The 18,140-nt window shown below is 54.5% G+C and overlaps 2 protein-coding genes across 2 annotated transcripts; both read left to right on the top strand.

The window, feature by feature from the left end:
* Positions 1-85: 85 nt before the first annotated feature.
* Positions 86-9,994, top strand: LOC126652752 (uncharacterized). The gene is made up of 7 exons (XM_050339860.1): positions 86-96; positions 1,308-1,369; positions 1,467-1,839; positions 4,593-4,696; positions 5,805-5,946; positions 6,176-6,279; positions 7,911-9,994. The coding sequence occupies exons 1-7, from the start codon at positions 86-88 to the stop codon at positions 7,988-7,990; spliced, it is 876 nt and encodes a 291-aa protein (XP_050195817.1). The 3' UTR covers positions 7,991-9,994.
* Positions 9,610-17,791, top strand: ASB1 (ankyrin repeat and SOCS box containing 1). The gene is made up of 5 exons (XM_050339859.1): positions 9,610-9,693; positions 10,149-10,390; positions 12,444-12,746; positions 15,414-15,793; positions 16,230-17,791. The coding sequence occupies exons 1-5, from the start codon at positions 9,610-9,612 to the stop codon at positions 16,361-16,363; spliced, it is 1,143 nt and encodes a 380-aa protein (XP_050195816.1). The 3' UTR covers positions 16,364-17,791.
* Positions 17,792-18,140: the final 349 nt, after the last annotated feature.

The following is an 18,140-nucleotide window of genomic DNA, read 5'->3' as shown; positions in this document are numbered from 1 at the left end:
TTCCCAGGTTTTCAGAGCCCTCTTTCCCTCTGCGGCCACTTCTCCCAACATCTCCTTCTCCTCATCTCCACGAGGTACAGGATAAATGGGGATTCAGTAATGGCAGAAGGTTCCTGAACCCTGCTCAGAGCTATCAGGAATCTGGTGAGGACCAAGTGAAAACGCGGTTGGAGCATCACCCTGTCAGGGAGCTGAAGTGTTTTATCTGCACAGGTGTTAATTCCATTTTTACTGCATATGTTCCTGTGGAAAGGATTAGTTTAAGCACCTGTTTCCTCCCCAGTGGGTGTCCTGGTGACTCTGTCTGTGGGAATAACTCCAGGGATGTTTTTCTCAGTGAGCTGCAGGTGTCAGGAGTGTTTTCCTCGTGCCCTCTGGGTGTTCTGCCCAGGAGACTCCAGCTTTGGTCACTCCTAAACCTGCAGCAGTGCTATTTGACACAACTGGGTGCAGGGCTTTAGTCCCCTGCAGGGCTGTTCCCAGGGTTTTTAGTTGCTTGGATCATGGATGAAGTGCCAATGGCCTTATTTTTCCTTACTGTTTGATGTTTCTATGGAGGGTTTTTTGGGGTTGGTTTTTTGTGGTTTTTTGGGGTTTTTTTGGCTTCTTGGTTTCTTTTCTGCTGTCTGGACCTGCAGACCCACCAGGGTCCTGCTCAGGTGGTGTTTGTCCCCAAGAGCCCCTCAGAGCTCCCCAGTGTTAAAATCCACCCTTGGAGGGCACAGGAGATTTGTCCCCTGTCCCCCTTTGGCTTTGTCTCCCTTTGTCACCCCTTGGCTCCCCTTCCACGCCCCTCCTGCATCCACAACATCCAGCTGGAGCAGCCCCAGGACGTTCTGGGTGTTCTCCAGAGACCTCAGCTCTGCCCTGGGTTAAACAGGATTGAAATCCTGACTTTTCCTTTCCCTCAGCTATTCCATGAAGTGTTCACTTCCCCACACCCTCCTCCTGCTCCTCCTGTCCCTGCTCTTGTCCCTGGGGGTTCTTGGCCTTTCCCTCCCTGAAAACCCCATTTCCCCCAAAAAATCCCTATTTCCCTCCCCCAAATCTTCATTTTCCTCCCAAAAAACCCAATCCCCTCCAAAAAAAAATCCCCATTTCCTTCCCAGAAAAAGTCCATTTTTTTCCCCAGCCCCCCATTCCCCCCCAAAAAAAACCCATTTTACACCCAAAAAACCACTTCCCTCCCAAAAAGTCCTCATTTAATTCCCAGAAAACCACAATTTCCTTTCCCCCCTAAAAAATCCTGTTCCCCTCATAAAAGTTCCATTTTTCTCTGAAAAATCCCGATTTTTGGTGGATCTCAGGAACATTGGGGTCACAGGGTTCCATCCACAGAATCCCCGGAAGGCAGAGGAGCCCGTTCCAGGTGAGTGGGATCTAACCTGGCAGGGCTTGCATGGATTTCATGGCAAAGGGGCACTTGGACAGAGCTCCTTCTGTTCCAGGGGACTGAGCCGGTGCAGAGGGAAGCGGATGGGAAGCGGGACAGCCTTGGAGCTTCTCCCAGTTCCTGGGCCGGCAGCCTGGCCACAGGGATCACTCTCTGGCTCCCAGAGCTTTCCCCTGGATCAGGTTGGAGGCAGGAGATGCTTCATTTCTTCTCTGCTTTCAGGTTCCTCTGCTTTTTGGAGCGCTCTCTGGAGCCCAAGGGCGGGCTGTGCTTGGGGATCCACGGCTGGGAAGGAGAAGCTGTTTGGATGAGAAGGTGCAGGAGGTTCCAAACTGGCCTGGCTTCAGCCTGGAGAGGGAGAAAGGAAGTTTTCCAATCCAGTTCAAACAAAATCCGGGCACAGCTTCCAATGCACGTTCCAAAGCTGGAAATGGAGGGAACCTGAGGTAGGTCCTGGGTCAGCAGCAGTGCCTGGAGTGCAGGAAGGGGCAGGAATGACAAGTGGCGCTGATGGATTGGGAGTGAGCAGCTGGAGCACTGTGAGCTGGGCTTTCACAGTCCTGGAGGGCTTTGGGTTGGAAGGGACCTCGAAGCTCATCCCATGGTGCCAAGGGCAAGGACACCTTCCACTCCCCCCACAACCACAGAGGACAGGGAGAGATCACGCCCCAGTTCCCATCCCAGGCAGGACAGACTCCTCTGGGGAAATCACTGCTGAGCCAGTGGAGATTTTCCAGCAGTGGCAGGATTTCAGTGGGAAAGCTGTGTCCCCACCCTGAGGGCAGTGGGATGAGGCACAGGAGAGCCTCGGTGGCCTCAGCATCCCTGGTGGGATGCTGTGCTGGAGGCCAGCCCTGGAGCTGGGAGGCATTCCCAGGCCACCCAAGGTGGCTGATCAGGTAAGCTGGGAGCAGGGAGAGGGCTTCTCCTCCAGTTTCAGCCCCGGCATTTCCCTCCCGTGCTCGGGAGTGTCAGGAAAGGGCCGGCTTTGTGTTTAACTGCCCCGGGCTGGAAACTGGGAGCTCCCATTAATGGGATCCTTGTCCTCTGGAGCCAGAATGAAGGGTGGGAGCCCCGGCTGCCTCGCAGCTAAAGACTGTTCTATTGTGCTGGGCTTTATTCCTGCTGCTGGAGCCACCGGGAGCTGCGGGGGAAAGGTGTTATCCCACGAAAATGGCACTTTCTCAGGTATCACGGGCTGCCTTTGCACCTTTGGTGGGCTCTCCCCGAGCAGCAGGACCACCCCAAGGCATCCAGCTGCTCCCAGTGAGTGCCTGGGCTTTGGGGGAAACTTCTGTGGGGTGCAGGAGGGAGAGGGTGAGTCCCAAGTGTGCTTGGAGCCCCTCCAGGAGGGATGAAGTCCTTCCCAGAGCCCTGGAGGTGGCAGAGGGTGAGTGCCACTCACCTGCAGGGATGGAGCTGTGGGACAGGGGGTTGTTGCACAGCGATTTGGGGAGTGTTGGGATGTTCAGTGCAGATTTTGGTGCCCAGTTAGGGCTGAGATTTGCCAAGCAGGGAGTGTTTTTTGTGGGAAGTGTCTGGTGCCCAGTTAGGGCTGAGATTTGCCAAGCAGGGAGTGTTTTTGTGGGAAGTGTCTGGTGCCCTTTGGGGTTCAATTCCTGAAAAGTTGCCCTCGTTCTGTGCAAGTGCAAAGTGCCCTTTGTGGTGTCCAGTGTTCAAGTGTGGACCTGCCACACCTTCACCTGCCCCACTGCAAAGCCCCAGACCTCCCCATCCTCCCAGTGCTGCCAGCAGGGATCAATCCACATGGGCATGTGTGATTCCAGGGATCTTCCTCCCTGTCTCCCGGCAGCTGCAAACTGGACATGGAATCAATCACAGAGTGGCTTGGGTTGGAAGGGACCCTAAAACTCCCCCAGTCCCAACAGGCAGGGACACCTTCCACCAGCCCGGGCTGCTCCAGGTGGCCTTGGGCACTTCCAGGGATGGGTTTCCAAGCCAGAGCTCAGAAGTGAATTCCCACCAGGAATTAACCCTGGGGGTGATCCCTGGGACAACTCTCCAGGGCAGGAGGAGCCAAGTGGTGTTGGGGGCAGCCAAACCCCAGGTTTGGGGTCAGGACTGTCCTGTTTGCCCTGGCCAGGGCCTGGGGGTGCCCTGGGGGCTCCAGTGACAGGTCCAAACAAGGCAAATGATAGGTTTGTTAATCCCAGGGAGAGCAGGAGCGGCTCAGGGAAGGTGGGACAACATTCCTGGAGCAACATAAGGCTTTTTAAACAATTTCCTGATGATGCCTTTGTCTGCTTGATCTTCCAGCCTGAGTTATTATTATTATTGTTATGGCCCTGGGTTTTTTTAATTTACTTTTTAGTTTCCACTTATTTATTTTATTTTATTTAGTTTTTTTGTTAGTTATTTAGTTTAGGTTTTATTTAGGTTGGGTTTTTTTTTAATTTGGGGGGTAGGTTTTTTTTTTAATTTATTTTTTAGTTTCATGTATTTATTCATTTTATTTTATTACATTTTTCGTAATTTTTTTATTTAGATTAGGGTTTATTTATTTGGGGGGGGTTAGGGTTAGGGTTAGGGTTAGGGTTTTTTTAGGGTTTTTTAGGTTTTTTTCAGGCTTTTTAAATTTACTTTTCAATTTTCACTTATTTATTTTATTTTATTTAGTTTTCTGTCTAGTTTTTTCATTTTTATCTAGTTGAGTCTTTATTTAGTTTCTTTAGGGGTTTAAGAGTTTGGTGGGGTTTTTTTTAGTTTTTAAGGGTTTGTTGTTTTTTAATTTACTTTTTAATTTTAATTATTTATTTTATTTTGATTTACTTTTCCTTTTATTTTTCTTTTGTTTTATTTAGTTCAGTTTTTTATTTTTGGGAGGGGGGTTAACTTACTTTTTAGTTTCCGTTTATTACTTTTTTTTATTTAGTTTTTCTGTTACTTATTTAGTTTAGTTTTTATTTAGTTTTTTAATTTTTTTTTAGTTTTCTAATTTTTTTCATTTTTATTTTAATTTAATTTTTAGCTTTTATTATTTATTTCATCTTATTTTGCTTTCCTATCAATTTTTCATTTGTTATTTAGTTTAGGTTTTATTTGGTTTTTATTTGGGTTTTTTTTAGGGTGGTGGTTGTTGTTGTTGTTTAATTTATTTTTTAGCTTTCATTCTTTATTTCATTTTATTTCGTCTCCCTTTCAGTTTTTCCATTTTCATGGAGTTTTCCATTGACCAAAGGAAGGAAAGGCAGAGGTCCCTGTGCTGTGCCAGGCTCCAACATCCCACCTTTGAGGAACCAAACCCTGAGGGCTTTGTGCTGATCCAGGAACCCAGAACTAGGGGTGAGTCCATCCCACGGGACACAGTCCTGGATGTTCCTCTCCAGTGAGTCCATCCCATGGGACACAGTCCTGGATGTTCCTCTCCAGTGAGTCCATCCCTGCTGTCCCGTGGGTCCCTCCTCCATGGGGTCAGTCCCTTGGGTTTTATTTGCTGTGGCTCTCTCAAGCCCATCAGGGGGACATTTCTGACATCCCCCCACCCCATGACCTGGTTTTGAGTGGAGAGAGGAGGAAATTTGGGTCATTTGTTAAAAGCATCACTGGCAGGAGAGGCTGGAAGAAGGACCAGCACAGCCCTCAGGGTTGTTTTTTATACAGAATCATGGAATTGTTTCCATTGGAAGGGACCTTAAAGCTCATCCCACGTGCAGGGACACCTCCCACTATCCCAGGTTGCTCCAAGCCCCGTCCTTGGACACTTCCAGGGATGGGGAGGCTGCGACCTCAGGGAGCCCCAAGCCTGGGAGCTGATTTTTGGTAAACCGAGCCATTTTAAACAACTCCGGAGCCGCTTCCACTTACCAAGAGAGACAAAATAACCAGAGGAAAAAATGATCTTTTCCAAACCCCTGGAAGCAGAACCCCCTTCCCCGGGAGCAGAGGGAGGTGGCCGGACGTGTGGAGAGTTAATTGTCATTCCCTAATTAGCTGTGCCACCGCCGGTGGGAGCGGGGCCGGGAGCAGGGAAACAACGGGGCGAGTGTTTTATGTTCACACCGCACCTCGGAGCGCAGCGGCCGCTGTCAAACAGGCAGGAATGCCGCTGCCTGGAGAGCCGCTCGGGATTCCTGCCTCCCCCCTTCCCAGAGACACCTTTCTCCGGGTAATTGTTCCGACCCCGCGGCGTGTCCAGGGAAATCACGGCTTTTCGGGTCTTTTTTTAGCACTGGGGGTTGAGTGGGGAGGGTGGGGGGGGAAGTGGTTCTTGCTTTGTTTAGTTCCCTTCAATCCCCCCTTCCCTGGAACTGCCCGGGGGCTTCTTTTCCCCCCTCTTTTTGCTTCTCCGAAGGCTCAATTCAATAAATACACATCCGGCTCCTCGGGAGCTTAATGAAATTGTGGGAGGCACTTCCAAGAGCAGGATGTTTGTTTTTCTCTGCTGCTGCAGGTCGTGTGTGCCCGGAGAGCTCCATAAAGAGCCCCTTGTGCCGGCTGGGAATGCCGGGGCAGGCGGGAAGGGCTGCGCTCACTCAGCACTGCACAGCCGGCTGCACTTCCAGGGACTTTGGGAGAACGAGCCCGGTGTTAAGGTGGGAAAGTCAAGCACTTGCAGGGCAGATACGGCCTGGAGAGCTGGCTTAATCCATCTGTTTATGGGAGCACATTATGGAGCAGGCTCCTCTTTTCCCACAGGCCTTGCTGCTCAGGTCAGGGAGCTTTCTGCCTTCGGACAGAGCTCCCCCCCTTCCCGGTGTGCTCTGTCCAGAAATGCCCAACACCACCATGAAATCTTCACTGTTTCCTCTCTCTGTGTTTCAGGAGACAAACACTGGTTTGGGACCCCGAGGTGCAGCGAGGATGGATGGATGGATGGACGGAGGGATGGAGAAAATTTGGGTGCATTCCAATGCCAGGAGTTCACGGTGAGTCCTGTTCCCTTTGGGCCTGGCACTGAACATTCCCAGAATAAACCACTTTCCTTGCCTGAGAGACCTCCAGCCAAAGCCACCAGGCACAGGACGTGGCACAGCAGCAATGAAGTGTTGGGACACCAGGTCTCTCCTGACCTGGAATTCCCATCCTGGGAGTGATTTCCCAAAGCATCAGATTAAAACCAACTCATCTGTTTAGTTCTTTCATTTTGGCCTTCCCAGTCACAATTCCAGAGCTTCTACTGGAAGCCCTGGGATGAGAGCTGAGTGCCTTTTCCAGCACCTCTGGCTGTGCTTTCCAGGACATGGGGGTAGGAAATCCTGCTCTCTCTCAGGCCATCCCAAGGAATCCAGCTCTCTCAGGTGATTCCATAATTTTCCTGGGAGATATGAAAGGGATGTGTAGGACAACCATTGTCCTGTTTCCTTCTAAACTGGCATCCAGTGGTCAGGGCTTAAAATACCTCCCAGGAAGGCTCCAAGGATCAGAGGTGTGTGACCCACCCCTCTTTGGGCACAGCCAGTAGGAAATACTCAGGGGTTTGGGCCATTTTTCCACAAAAGAAATGGTGAAGCCACTGTAAACTTTCCTTTGGGACCATGTTGGGGCTGGCATCCCCCATCCATGGCCATCCATGACCATGCAGGTCCAGGCTCCTGGATCTCCCAGCTCAGGATATTCCCTGATTCCAGGACCTTTGTTTATCCTGGTGGTTACTGGGGTGTTACAGTGTGATCTCCACTCACCTTCTCCTGGTCAGGATGGAAGGAGCAAAGCCCTGGACACCTGCTGGAAGGTTACAGTTCATCAGTCCTGCCTCTGTTCCCTCAGGACACTCCTGTTTCGGCCCATCAAGGCTCATTTGCAGCATAATTAACTCCCTGCACTCCAAGCAACCTTCCTGTTGTCATCTCTGTGGTTACAGCCCTAAAGACAGGCCTGGAGGCTGCAATCAAATCCTCCTCCCATCTCTCATCCCTGTTTTCCTCTTAATGTGTGTCTTTATGTCCACCACACAAATTCCCCAGAAAACCCCTGAGCTGTGCTAAAAATGGGGGGGATGAAGGATTTCCCCCCCTCCCTCTTTCCCCCCAGATGTATTTATCACCAGGACCACTTCACTTCAGAGTTCACTAAAAATCCAAGCCCTTGGCTTAGATCCAGGGAGGGAGAAGTTTTATGGGCTGAGCTAAGTGTGAATTACAGTTCTGGTCACGGCATTTGTTCTTCCCCCCCCTTTCCTTCCTTTCTTTCTTCCTTTCCCGTGACTGGGACTCTGGCACAGCTTTTTTTTTTTTTCCTGCTACCTGGCAGGTCTGGGAGGAACCTTGAGGGATTTAGAAGGTGTTGGTGCCTCTGGAAAAGGGCAGTGGTGGGGGGACTAACCACTGGTGTTAGCACTGGGTGTAAATAATTGTCCTTTTCAATCACTTGGTGGGGAACCTGGAGGGGTGATTGAGGGCTCCTCTGGAGCATTAAGAGGAGTTATCTTTTTTCTTTTTCTTCCCTTGCCTTGCCTTTCTTTTCTTCCCTTCCCTCTTTCCCTCCTTCCCTCCTCTCCTCCTCCTTTCCTCCTTCCTCCTTCCTCTCTTCCTTTCCTTGTTTCTTTTTGTCACTTCAGGGTTTGGGAGTGGAGGAAAGGTCCTGCCTGAGGGGCAAGTCAGTGTGTGTTGGCTGTGTTGGATAAGGGGCTATTTTTAGATCCTGGAAGCCTCCTCCTCCTCCTCCTTCTCCTCCTCCTCCTGGAGGCTCCAATTTCCAGGCGGGGTGGGATCAGCCTGAAAGGCCACCCGTGGATAACACACTGCTGGAATGGAGGGAAGGGGGGACAAGGTGAGCCCACCTTCCCTGCCTGCTTCTCCCTCCTGGGGGTGGGCATGGCCAGGGAAGGGTTCTGGCAGCGATGTCCTTCAGGACAGGGAGCCAGCAGGACCCAGTTCCTCTGGATCCGCTGTCTGGTGGCACTGGGGGACCTCATCAGGCAGCAACTCCCTTTGGAAACAGTCCATGGACCTCAGCACTGTCCCAGTTCCAGGAAGCACTGACATTATTATTATTTTGTTATTGTTATTATTATTTATCATTATTGTTGCTGTTATTATTATTGTTATTGTTATGGACTAATCCAGGCTGAAAGGAACCTCAGGAGATCATCCAGTCCAAGCTCCCGGAGCACAGGCTGTGCCCTCAGCTTGTGAGGGATGGATCTGGTGGGAGCAGTCAGCTGTGCTGGGCAAAACTCTTTCTCCAGACTTGGGAAAAGCAATTCCAAGGTCTTGGCCAACTGCTGACCTGTTTGCAAAGTTCTGCCTTCCCCTCTCGGTGACAGAGATCGGCAGTTGAGTGTATTTCTCCGTGGGATTTCTCCTGAACACCCAGGGAATTCCCGAGCTGGAGGCTGAGACAGCACAGTCACGCCCTTTCCACCACCCCAGCACAAGAACTCATGAGGACAGCTTGGGATGGGCTGGTTTGCACGTGAGTTTAATGGGGAAAAACAGAGAGGGAAAAAAGCCTGGTTCAGGAGATAACCTGCTGGAAAACACAGTGGGGTATGGTGTGTAAGAACCTTCTGCCCTCACTGCAGTATGTCTGTGAGAACACAAATACTTATAAACATGGGGCTGGGAGAGGAGACAGTGGCTGAACAGAGGCATTTGCTGTAGAACTGAAGGGACCTCAAACCATGAGCGATTCCAGCTTCATCTGCCCTGTTTATCCATCACTTTATTCCTCTCTGGGGCTCTGCTTTGCCCACAGGGACAGCAACCATAATGCAAGTAAACACTGCTGTGTGCTCTGCTCCCCTTTCTTCCCTCTGTCCACAGGGAGAAGAGTCAGCTCTGAAGGAAATAAAAGCCCACGGACAGAAATGCTTTTTCCTCTGGATGAGCCCCTGTTGCTGGGCACACTTTGCAGCTGGAGGAGCTCATTAAATCTATTCCCATTAAATCTACTCCCATTCAATCAAGCAGGGGCTGGAAAGCTGCTCTGGTCTGTCTTGTGCTGCCACCAGGGAAATGGGATGTGCCTGGCTGCTGGAGTGGACGTGGAGCGGGATAGAGCTGTAAACTGGGGTTGGAAACCGAGGAAGGAATTCCTGGCCTCAGTTTTGCCTCATCTAATGGCATAAGGGCTGCAGGCAGGGCAAGGTGGTTTCTGAGATTCCCATCCACCCCAATCTGCTTCTGCTGTTCCAGCGGGCCAAGGGAACGGGTTGGAAGCACCCCCACCATTCCCCGCTGACAGCGGGCACTCAAACCCGGGCACTCAGGAGCGAGGGCGTGTTCTAAAGGCTCTGTGCCAGGGCGGTAAGGAGGATGCAGAGCTATCGGAGTGCCCGAGGAAAGGCCGTGAAGGTGGCGCAGGGTCTGCAGGAGAAGCCGGCCGAGGAGCGGCTGAGGGCACTCGGATTGTTCAGCAGGAGAAGGGAGCGGAGACCCATGGGGGTCTCACGGGGGGCAGCTCTGCGGGACAGGGACGGGACCCGCGGGCACGGCCGGAGCTGCGCCAGGGGAGGCTCAGGATGGAGATCAGGAAAGGGTCTTTTTCCACCCCAGCTGCTCCGCGGAGCGCCGCTGGAAGCAGGAGCCGCGGTTCCCGGAGGAACACGGGGGATGCTGAGGCGCTGGCGGCCGGCTCCTCCCGCTGAAGGAGGAAAGGCTCGGGAGATGCCCCCGGAGCGCCGGGAAAATCCACCTTAACGCCCAGGCAGGAAGCGACCGGGCGCCAATCAGGCCGGGAAGGGAGAGAGGGAGGGAGGGAGAGAGGCGGGGAGGGAGGGCCGGAGGGAGGGAGGGCGAGCGGGGCCGGCGGGGAGAGATGGCGGAGGGCGGGGACCCCCCGCCGCCCCGGGCAGGTACCGTGGGCAGGGGGCTCGGGGGGCTGTGCCGGGACACACACACAGGGCTCATCCCGGGGCTCATCCCGGCTCCCCGCCGTGTCTCCCTCCAGCGCAGGTCGGAACCTGAAGGAATGGCTGCGGGAGCAGTTCTGCGACCACCCCCTGGAGCACTGCGAGGACACCCGGCTGCACGACGCCGCCTTCGTGGGGGACCTGCCCACCCTGCGCAGCCTGCTCCAGGACGAGAGCTTCCAGAGGTGAGCAGAGCTCCCGGGGGGGAGGTTGGGGAGACCCTCGGGGGGCACGGCGAGCTCCCGCGGCTGCCGCGATGGTGCGTCCCGGCGCCTTTTGGGGACCCCATCGCACCCCGGTGCGCGCAGAGCGGGCTGGGTCGGGAGGGACCGTAAGGATCATCTCGTTCCATCGCCCCGTGCCACGGGCAGGGACACCTCCCACCAGCCCAGGTTGCTCCAAGCCGGCCCTGGACACTTCCAGGGATGGGGTTTTCACGGGAGAGGCGTCAGGGTGGGAGGATGCTCCACTCTCCATCCCCACAGGCTGTGCCTTTTGGGGACCCCCATTTCATCTCACTTTTTTGGGGAGACGTGTCTTCAAGGATGCTCTGTCTCTGTCCCCACAGCCTGCACCTTTAGGGACTGTCATCTCAACCTGTTTTCCATAGAGTGGTTTGGGTCAGGAGGGACCTTAAAGCTCATCCAGTCCCACCCCCTGCCATGGGCAGGGACACCTCCCGCTGAACTCCCACCTCCCTCCGACCTGGCCTTGGACACTTCCAGGGATGAGGGGTTTTGTGGGAGAGATGTCAGGGTGGGAGGATGCTCCACTCCCTAGATCATCCCCCCTGGTCTCCCAGGACACAGATCTCACACACAGAGGTGGTGGCCAGGCACAAACTCTTTTCAGATCAGGGTAGGAATGTGATCCCATGAAAACAGCAGCCCATGGATAGCGGGAAAAACGCACAGAAGGGATCACAATCAGCTATGAACCCAAAACACCCCATGTTACAAACTCTGCCCATTGCTAACCCTGGGGATAGTTAAGTAATAATAATGAATAATAAGTAATTTTCCTGCACCTTGGAGAAATCTGCTTGGAGGGCTAAGTGTGTCCTGGCCTCAAAAAAGTGTCAATTCAGCAAAAAAGGAGAATGAGCCAAACCCTCTTTCTGCCCCCTGGGCAGCTGGGGCTCTTTGGACCCTTGGCCTGAGGGGTTCTGTGCAGGAAAAAGCAGAGTTTGACAGGAAGAGGAGGGCTGGGCCCACAGCACCATCACACAGGTGATGGAGGGAGCAGGGAAGGGATGTCTTTGGTTGTGGGGGTGGATCTGGAGTTCCCCAAATCCCCAAGGATAAAGGGAGCACTTTGATTTTAAGACTCCACAGCTTAGGGCTCGATGTGGGGGGTTATACTGCTCCTTTTCCAGAGCCATCTCTTTCTGTAAATTGGAAAAGACCCTTATCCCTGTCCAGCCATCCAGCAAGGGTTGGATGCCCTTTCTTAGGATGGCTGGACCTCCCAAACCGAGTTTCCCTGGATTTGTGATTATGTCATGCCGTGGTCCCTGGCTGAGCGTGGGTGTTTCTGGTGCTGTGACACAGCTGCATCCCAACATTTTCCATATTTTTCTCCCTTTGTCCTGTGTCCTCTTGCCATTTCCCTGCTGCTTTGGTGGCTTTCTGCACCCTTTGGAGCAGCTTGGTTGTGATCCCCAGCTTGGTCACTGCTGATTTCATGGAGCCATGGGATCACAGACTGGTTTGGGTTGGGAGGCCCCTAAAGCTTGTCCTGTTCCATGGGCAGGGACACCTTCCACTGTCCCAGGTTGCTCCAACCTGGCCCTGAACACTTCCAGGGGTGGGGCAGCCACAGCAGTGTGGGATATTTCCCTGCCAAAGGGGAGTAGGGCAGTGGTTTATGTTCTTTACTGATGACTTTGCCTGAGTTTTGGGGCAGAGCTGGGAGCAAGCCCGAATTCCAGGCCCTGCTCCCGGCTATGTCTCCGTCCAGCACCTCTCAGGTTACTGACAGGGCTGCTAAAAAGTGCCAAAAATCCAGGGATATCCTGAGCTGGAAGGGATCACCTGACCCCACCCCTGGCCCTGCCCAGGCCACCCCAACAATCCCCCCTGTCCCTGAGGTGTGTCCGAACGGGACAGCCCCAGGACCGCGGCCGCCGCCCCGGGGAGCCTGCTCAGTGCCCGTGTGCCAGGGGCAGTTTGGGCTGGCCCAGCGTCCCCTCTGGGAGCTGGAAGGCCTCTCTAACGCCCGGTTCTCGCCGTGGTGCAGCCGGATCAACGAGAAGTCGGTGTGGTGCTGCGGGTGGCTGCCCTGCACCCCCCTGCGCATCGCGGCCACCGCCGGCCACGGGCCCTGCGTGGACTTCCTGCTGCAGAAAGGGGCCGAGATCGACCTGGTGGACGTCAAGGGACAGACAGCCCTCTACGTGGCCGTGGTCAACGGGCACCTGGAGTGCGCCAAGATCCTGCTGGAGGCCGGGGCTGATCCCAACGGGAGCCGCCACCACCGCAGCACTCCCGTGTACCACGCGGCGAGAGTGGGGCGGGCGGACATCCTGCAGGAGCTCATCAGGTGAGAGCTGGGGACATCCATGGGGTGGGGACAGGGCTGGACATCCTGCAGGAGCTCATCAGGTGAGAGCTGGGGACAGGGCTGGACATCCTGCAGGAGCTCATCAGGTGAGAGCTGGGGACAGGGCTGGACATCCTGCAGGAGCTCATCAGGTGGGAGCTGGGGACAGGGCTGGACACCGTGCAGGAGCTCATCAGGTGAGAGCTGGGGACACCCTGGGGTGGGGACAGGGCTGGACATCCTGCAGGAGCTCCTCAGGTGGGAGCTCAGGGACAGCCTGGAGTGGGGACAGGGGTGGTTATGGCACAGAAATCGTGCAGGAGCTCCTCAGGTGGGAGCTCAGGGACAGCCTGGAGTGGGGACAGGGGTTGTCGTGGTGTGGCTGTCAAGAGGTGCCTCTATCCAAACCCAGGTGTGGCAGCAGATGTGGTTCGGGCCCTGTGCTGAATCCACAACAGGGATTTTAGGGCACAGTAAATGTGAGGGAGGGAGATGGAAAGCAGCAGAAAAGAGCTGGGGTGGGGAGGAGAGAGGGACACCAAGCAGGAGATCATCCCCAGCTGTGCATCCAGCGGTGTCCCACTGGTCCTTCTTCACCCTGGGCTTGTCCCTGGTGGGGTCCTGGAGTCGTGCTGGGGGTACCCCCTTTGGACAGTCTGAATTCCGGGTTTCCAGGGGGTGGTCACAGCTATTCCCATAATTTGAGGTGACACATGTTGGCAAAACCACGACAGGGGAGTGAGTTTTCACTGAGTGCAGCTTTCAGGAAGCTGGCAAGGAGGAAAAATGGAACACAATCCCCCCTCTCCTTGCTCCTTTCCCAGGAAGCTGAGAGCAGGATGTCCCCAGCGCCATGTGCTTGTTGATTCCCAAAAATCTCCCCTGATCCACCTCCCACCCCCAAGGCAGGCTGGAATGCAGCAAATGGGATTTTCAGCAGCCCAGGGAGAGCTGGTGCCTTAATTTATGTGTCTGCTCCTCAGGATACCTTGCCAGCAATATTAAAAGCAAGATTTTTGGAAAACTTTCAGGCTTAAAAATGAACTGGAGTTTGTCCAGTCCCTTTTTTTTTATTTTTATTTGGGAATGTCTCTCCCAAGGCTGCTCAGTTAATACCAAATTGTCAGATTGCCCAAAATGTCAGATATCCCTGAGCAGGGATTTCACAGGTCCAGGCAGTGGCTTAGTTAAAGGTGCAGCTCTCTCCGAGGTTTTGGAGCTGGCAGAGGGAATGCCATGGGGAAGACACTTTTCCTGGGATATAAGGAAATATTGCAGGCCCCAGACAGCCCAGCTGAGTCAGGTTGTGTAAACCTCACCTGGTTAATTCTGGGTTTAAAATCACACACCATAGCACAGTGGGGATCCCTGAGCATTCCTGACCCAAGGAGGAGGGGGAATCCTATCCATTGATAGGAAATCCACACATCTGGGGGATGGTGATCTGTTTCAGGAGGCAGCTGGTGGAAATATTTCAGGGGGAGATGACTTCCCTCACGGCTGGGGACGGGATGGGTTGCAGTGGCTGATCCGGCAAGGATGAGAGGATCCTTTTTCCAGGTTAAAACAGGGAAAAAGGAGAGCTGGCACATCCCCCTGCTGCTTCAGGTGCCTGTCTGACTCTGGCAAAGCAGAATTTGGGGTTTGCTCGGAATTGAGGGTTTCCTCTGCAGATTTTGGGGGAAAAAAGAAGGACTGAAATGAAGGGATACCTGCTCCCTGCTCAGGAGGTCACCCTATGGAAGTGGCACTCCATCCAAAATGCTCCTGGGATCTGATTTCAAGTGGAAAATCCACTCTGTGCCATTGGCAGCTCTTGGAGGAGTCTCAGCCCTGTTTCTGGGTGTGGCTGGGACTCTTCCCCCCCTCAGAATTGAAGGATTTGGTTAAAGAGTTGCTGGTCTCAGCGAGAACTGGGCTTGTTCTGAGGCAGGGTTTGTCCCCTGGGATTTTCCTTGTTTTTATCAGCTCCTGCAAGGGATATAATGGTGTTTAGGAAGCCAGAAGGATCTCTGAGCACCCAGTTTGCAATTTGGGGAGGGGAATTGGTGGGTGAGGGAACCTTTTATCCCTCTATGGTGCAGAAGGGGCAGGGCTTTGCTCAGTCTGCAGTGGTTAAAACCAGCCATTCCTTAGGGACTGGGGTGACTTCCTCCTTCTTCCCCTCCAAGCTGTGTGGGAAGGAGATGGAATTAGTGTCTCCACCATTCCATGGGGTCAGTCCTTCAGGAACTGCTCCAGTTTCATCCTCCATCTATTTTTTTCCTTCTTAAATGTGTTATCCCAGAGGCATTGCTCTCATTCCCGATGGGCTCTGCCTTGGCCAGTGGCAGGTCAATCCTGGAGCTGGAAGTGCCTCTGCCGGACATGGAAAAGCTTCTGGAAAAAACACCCTTGGAGCCCCCCCCTTCCCCAGCTAGCAAAGCCTGGCCATGCAAACCCAACACAGGAGGGCAAGGGAAGATGTTTCCCAGCTGCTCCTCCTCTTCCCAAATCCTTTGCTTCTGGAAGATCCTCCCGTGGCCGGACGGGTTGTCCCTAATCCGAAGCCCCTCCAGACCCACCTGAGGGTGGCACTTCATGGCCGGTGGGAGCCAGAGGTGCCAAAGACAGGCAGGGTCCTCGCCGGGTGTTCCCAGAGCCGCTCATTTCCCCGTGCCCGTGCAGGTACGGCGCGGACGTGGACGTGAACCACCACCCTCCCGCCCGCGGACTCTCGTCGCGGCCCCTCACCACGCTGGTGGTGTGCCCCCTGTACATCAGCGCCGCCTACCACAACCTGCGGTGCTTCCAGCTGCTGCTCCGCGCCGGGGCCGACCCCGACTTCAACTGCTGCGGGCCCGTCAACCTGCAGGGCTTCTCCAGGGGCTCGCCCGTGTGCGTGATGGACGCCGTGCTGCGCCACGGCTGCGACGCCGCCTTCGTCCGCCTGCTCGTCGACTTCGGGGCAGACCTCAGCCTGGTCAAGCTGGACGCCTTGGCCCTGGAGTCCACGGCGAGGGTCAAAGTCAACCCCGAGGCGCTGGAGGTGTTCAGGGAAGCCAGGGGTAAGTGGGGTTGGAGTTCCCGGAGCGGAGGATTTGTGCCGTTGTCCCTGTCCTGCAGTGATTCCATGTTTACCCTTGCAGGCCATCCCTGCAGCGATTCCATGTTTACCCTTGCAGGCCATCCCTCAGCGATTCCATGTTTACCCTTGCTGGCTGTCCCCTCAGTGATTCCATGTTTCCCTTGCAGGCCATCCCTGCAGCGATTCCATGTTTCCCTTGCAGGCTGTCCCCTCAGTGATTCCATGTTTTCCTTGCTGGCCATCCCCTCAGTGATTCCATGTTTTCCTTGCAGGCCATCCCCTCAGTGATTCCATGTTTTCCTTGCAGGCTGTCCCCTGCAGTGATTCCATGTTTTCCCTTGCAGGCCGCCCCCGCAGTGATTCCATGTTTTCCCTTGCAGGCCATCCCCTCAGTGATTCCATGTTTTTCCTTGCAGGCCGTCCCCGCAGCCTCCTGTCCCTGTGCCGCATCGCCATCCGGAGAACCCTCGGCAAATCCCGCCTGGAGCTCATCCACATCCTGCCCGTGCCAGACCCCATTAAACAGTTTCTACTCCACGAACACACCTAAAGGACGGCCGGCTGCTTCCCTGGACGCTTTGGTTTGGTCGGTTTGCCGAGGCCGGGTGCCGATCCCGACCCTTTCCCCACGGAGTGCGCGTCATTCCCCGCTCCTGGGATGTTTTCCTGCCCTTCTGGATTTCAGGGGCGGTGTTTCTGTGTGTCCCTCGCATCTCCCCAGGGGGATTTGCTGGGAATGAGGCTGAGCGAGGTGTGTGGGTGTTGCTGAGTAAATACAATATATCCCGGAGCCGCTGGCACAAGTGTAACTCTGTCACTCCTCTGTTCCACGCTCCTGGCTCTCCCTGCTGGAGCCTTTCCTCTCCCTGCTGGATACTGGAAGTCTCTCTCTGGTACCGGCACTTGGCCTTTCCCTCCTGTGGGAAGTTTGTGAGTAAAATTGGGGGTATTTCCCTCTGTCCTCTTCTGGTGGCACAGACAACCAGCAGTTGCCACCTCCCTTTGACTCCAGATCCCATCCCTCCCACATCCACTTTCCAGCTCTGGGAAAGGGAGAAGAAAGGGCTTTTGGGCTTGAGGTGGGAGACTCCCACTGGGAGATTCTGTGCCTGCACTCCTTTGATTCCCAGTGCCTCTTCATGCCATGGGCTCCCAGGAAAGTGTCTTCTCCAGGGAGCCAACAGCCTTTCCTCAGGATCTCAGGGTCAGCTCCTTAAAGGCTCAGGGTCAGTGTAGAGGAATCCCTGTCAAAATCCCAGCATCAGGAGGGCAGAGATGGTGGTCCCTCGGGATCTTGGGAAAAAGCTCAGGTGATAATTGGTACTTGCTTTTACTTCACTGCTTCAGGTCCTTTCTGGTCCCTGTGGTAGGAGTTGATGTTTTGGACAGTTTTGCTCTGCCAGATGTTCTTCCCATGCTCATCCAGTGGGCAAAGGGGGTTTTTCCAGATGGGGCTTTAAAGATCATCAAATCCCAGACTGGTTTGGGTTGGAAGGAACCTTTAAAAGCTCATCTCATTCCAACCCCCTGCCACGGGCAGGGACACCTTCCACTAGCCCAGGTCGCTCCAATCCCTGTGGATTTACCCCACAGGCCTTGACAAATGTTCTTTACCCAGAGCCACGGATAAATGGAGGGCAGGAAAAATCCAATCCCTGATTATTCCCTGTTACTTCAGTTCCATGGCCTGGAATATCCAGCTGGCCCCTTCCCTCCTGTTTTTAGCTTGAGGTGGCAAAAGCAGAGGACGTTCCTGAGCCCTGGCTGGGTGGGATGGGGTGGATGTGGAGCTGTGAGCAGGTGAGGAGGCAGCAGCTTTTCCCTGTTCCCGCTCCAGGCGAGCAGCTGGTTTCGGTTTTCCCGGTGCCTGCGAGTCGTGTGCTGGCTTTATGGAGGTGTTAACATGCCTGGGAGATGCAAACAGGTTGTAAAAGCCTCTTGGCACCTTGCTGGGGGATCCCTAATGTTTTGCAGGAGCACGGGATGGACATGCTCCGGGGCGGAGGGGCGGGAGTTGGGGTGGGTTGGGTCGGGGCAAAGCCATGGAAGGGGCTTATTTGGGGTGGCTTTTCCCCCTGGATTTTCAGTTGCCGTGCAAACAGGGCGCTCCTGGGTGAAGGTGTGGGCAGAGGGAATCACAGAATCTCTGGAGCTGGATCCACAAGGACCATCCAGGCAGCTCCTGGCCCTGCTTGGGGCAGCCCAGCAATCCCACCCTGTCCCTGGGAGCATTCTCTGAGCTCTTGGTGCTGTGACCAAACCCTGAGGAGCCTCTTCCAGGGCCCAACCACCCTCTGGGGGCTCCTTCCACCTGGAACGAGCTCTGG

The sequence above is a fragment of the Myiozetetes cayanensis genome, unplaced genomic scaffold (assembly GCF_022539395.1).
Source record: "Myiozetetes cayanensis isolate MyiCay16 unplaced genomic scaffold, myiCay2020 scf9, whole genome shotgun sequence".
Classification (NCBI taxonomy): Eukaryota; Metazoa; Chordata; class Aves; order Passeriformes; family Tyrannidae; genus Myiozetetes; species Myiozetetes cayanensis.
Note: the sequence above shows the minus strand (reverse complement) of the source record. Positions and strands in the feature narration are given on the sequence as shown.

What these genes read in the sequence shown, in the direction of transcription:
- LOC126652752 (XM_050339860.1), top strand. An exon ending in GGAAATGGAGGGAACCTGAG is followed by an intron (nt 1,840 to 4,592) that starts GTAGGTCCTGGG and finishes CATTGACCAAAG; the next exon opens with GAAGGAAAGGCAGAGGTCCC. An exon ending in AGAACGAGCCCGGTGTTAAG is followed by an intron (nt 5,947 to 6,175) that starts GTGGGAAAGTCA and finishes TCTGTGTTTCAG; the next exon opens with GAGACAAACACTGGTTTGGG.
- ASB1 (XM_050339859.1), top strand. Translation starts at nt 9,610, where the DNA reads ATGCAGAGCTATCGGAGTGCCCGAGGAAAGGCCGTGAAGGTGGCGCAG. An exon ending in CGGCCGAGGAGCGGCTGAGG is followed by an intron (nt 9,694 to 10,148) that starts GCACTCGGATTG and finishes CGCCCCGGGCAG; the next exon opens with GTACCGTGGGCAGGGGGCTC. An exon ending in ATCCTGCAGGAGCTCATCAG is followed by an intron (nt 12,747 to 15,413) that starts GTGAGAGCTGGG and finishes GTGCCCGTGCAG; the next exon opens with GTACGGCGCGGACGTGGACG.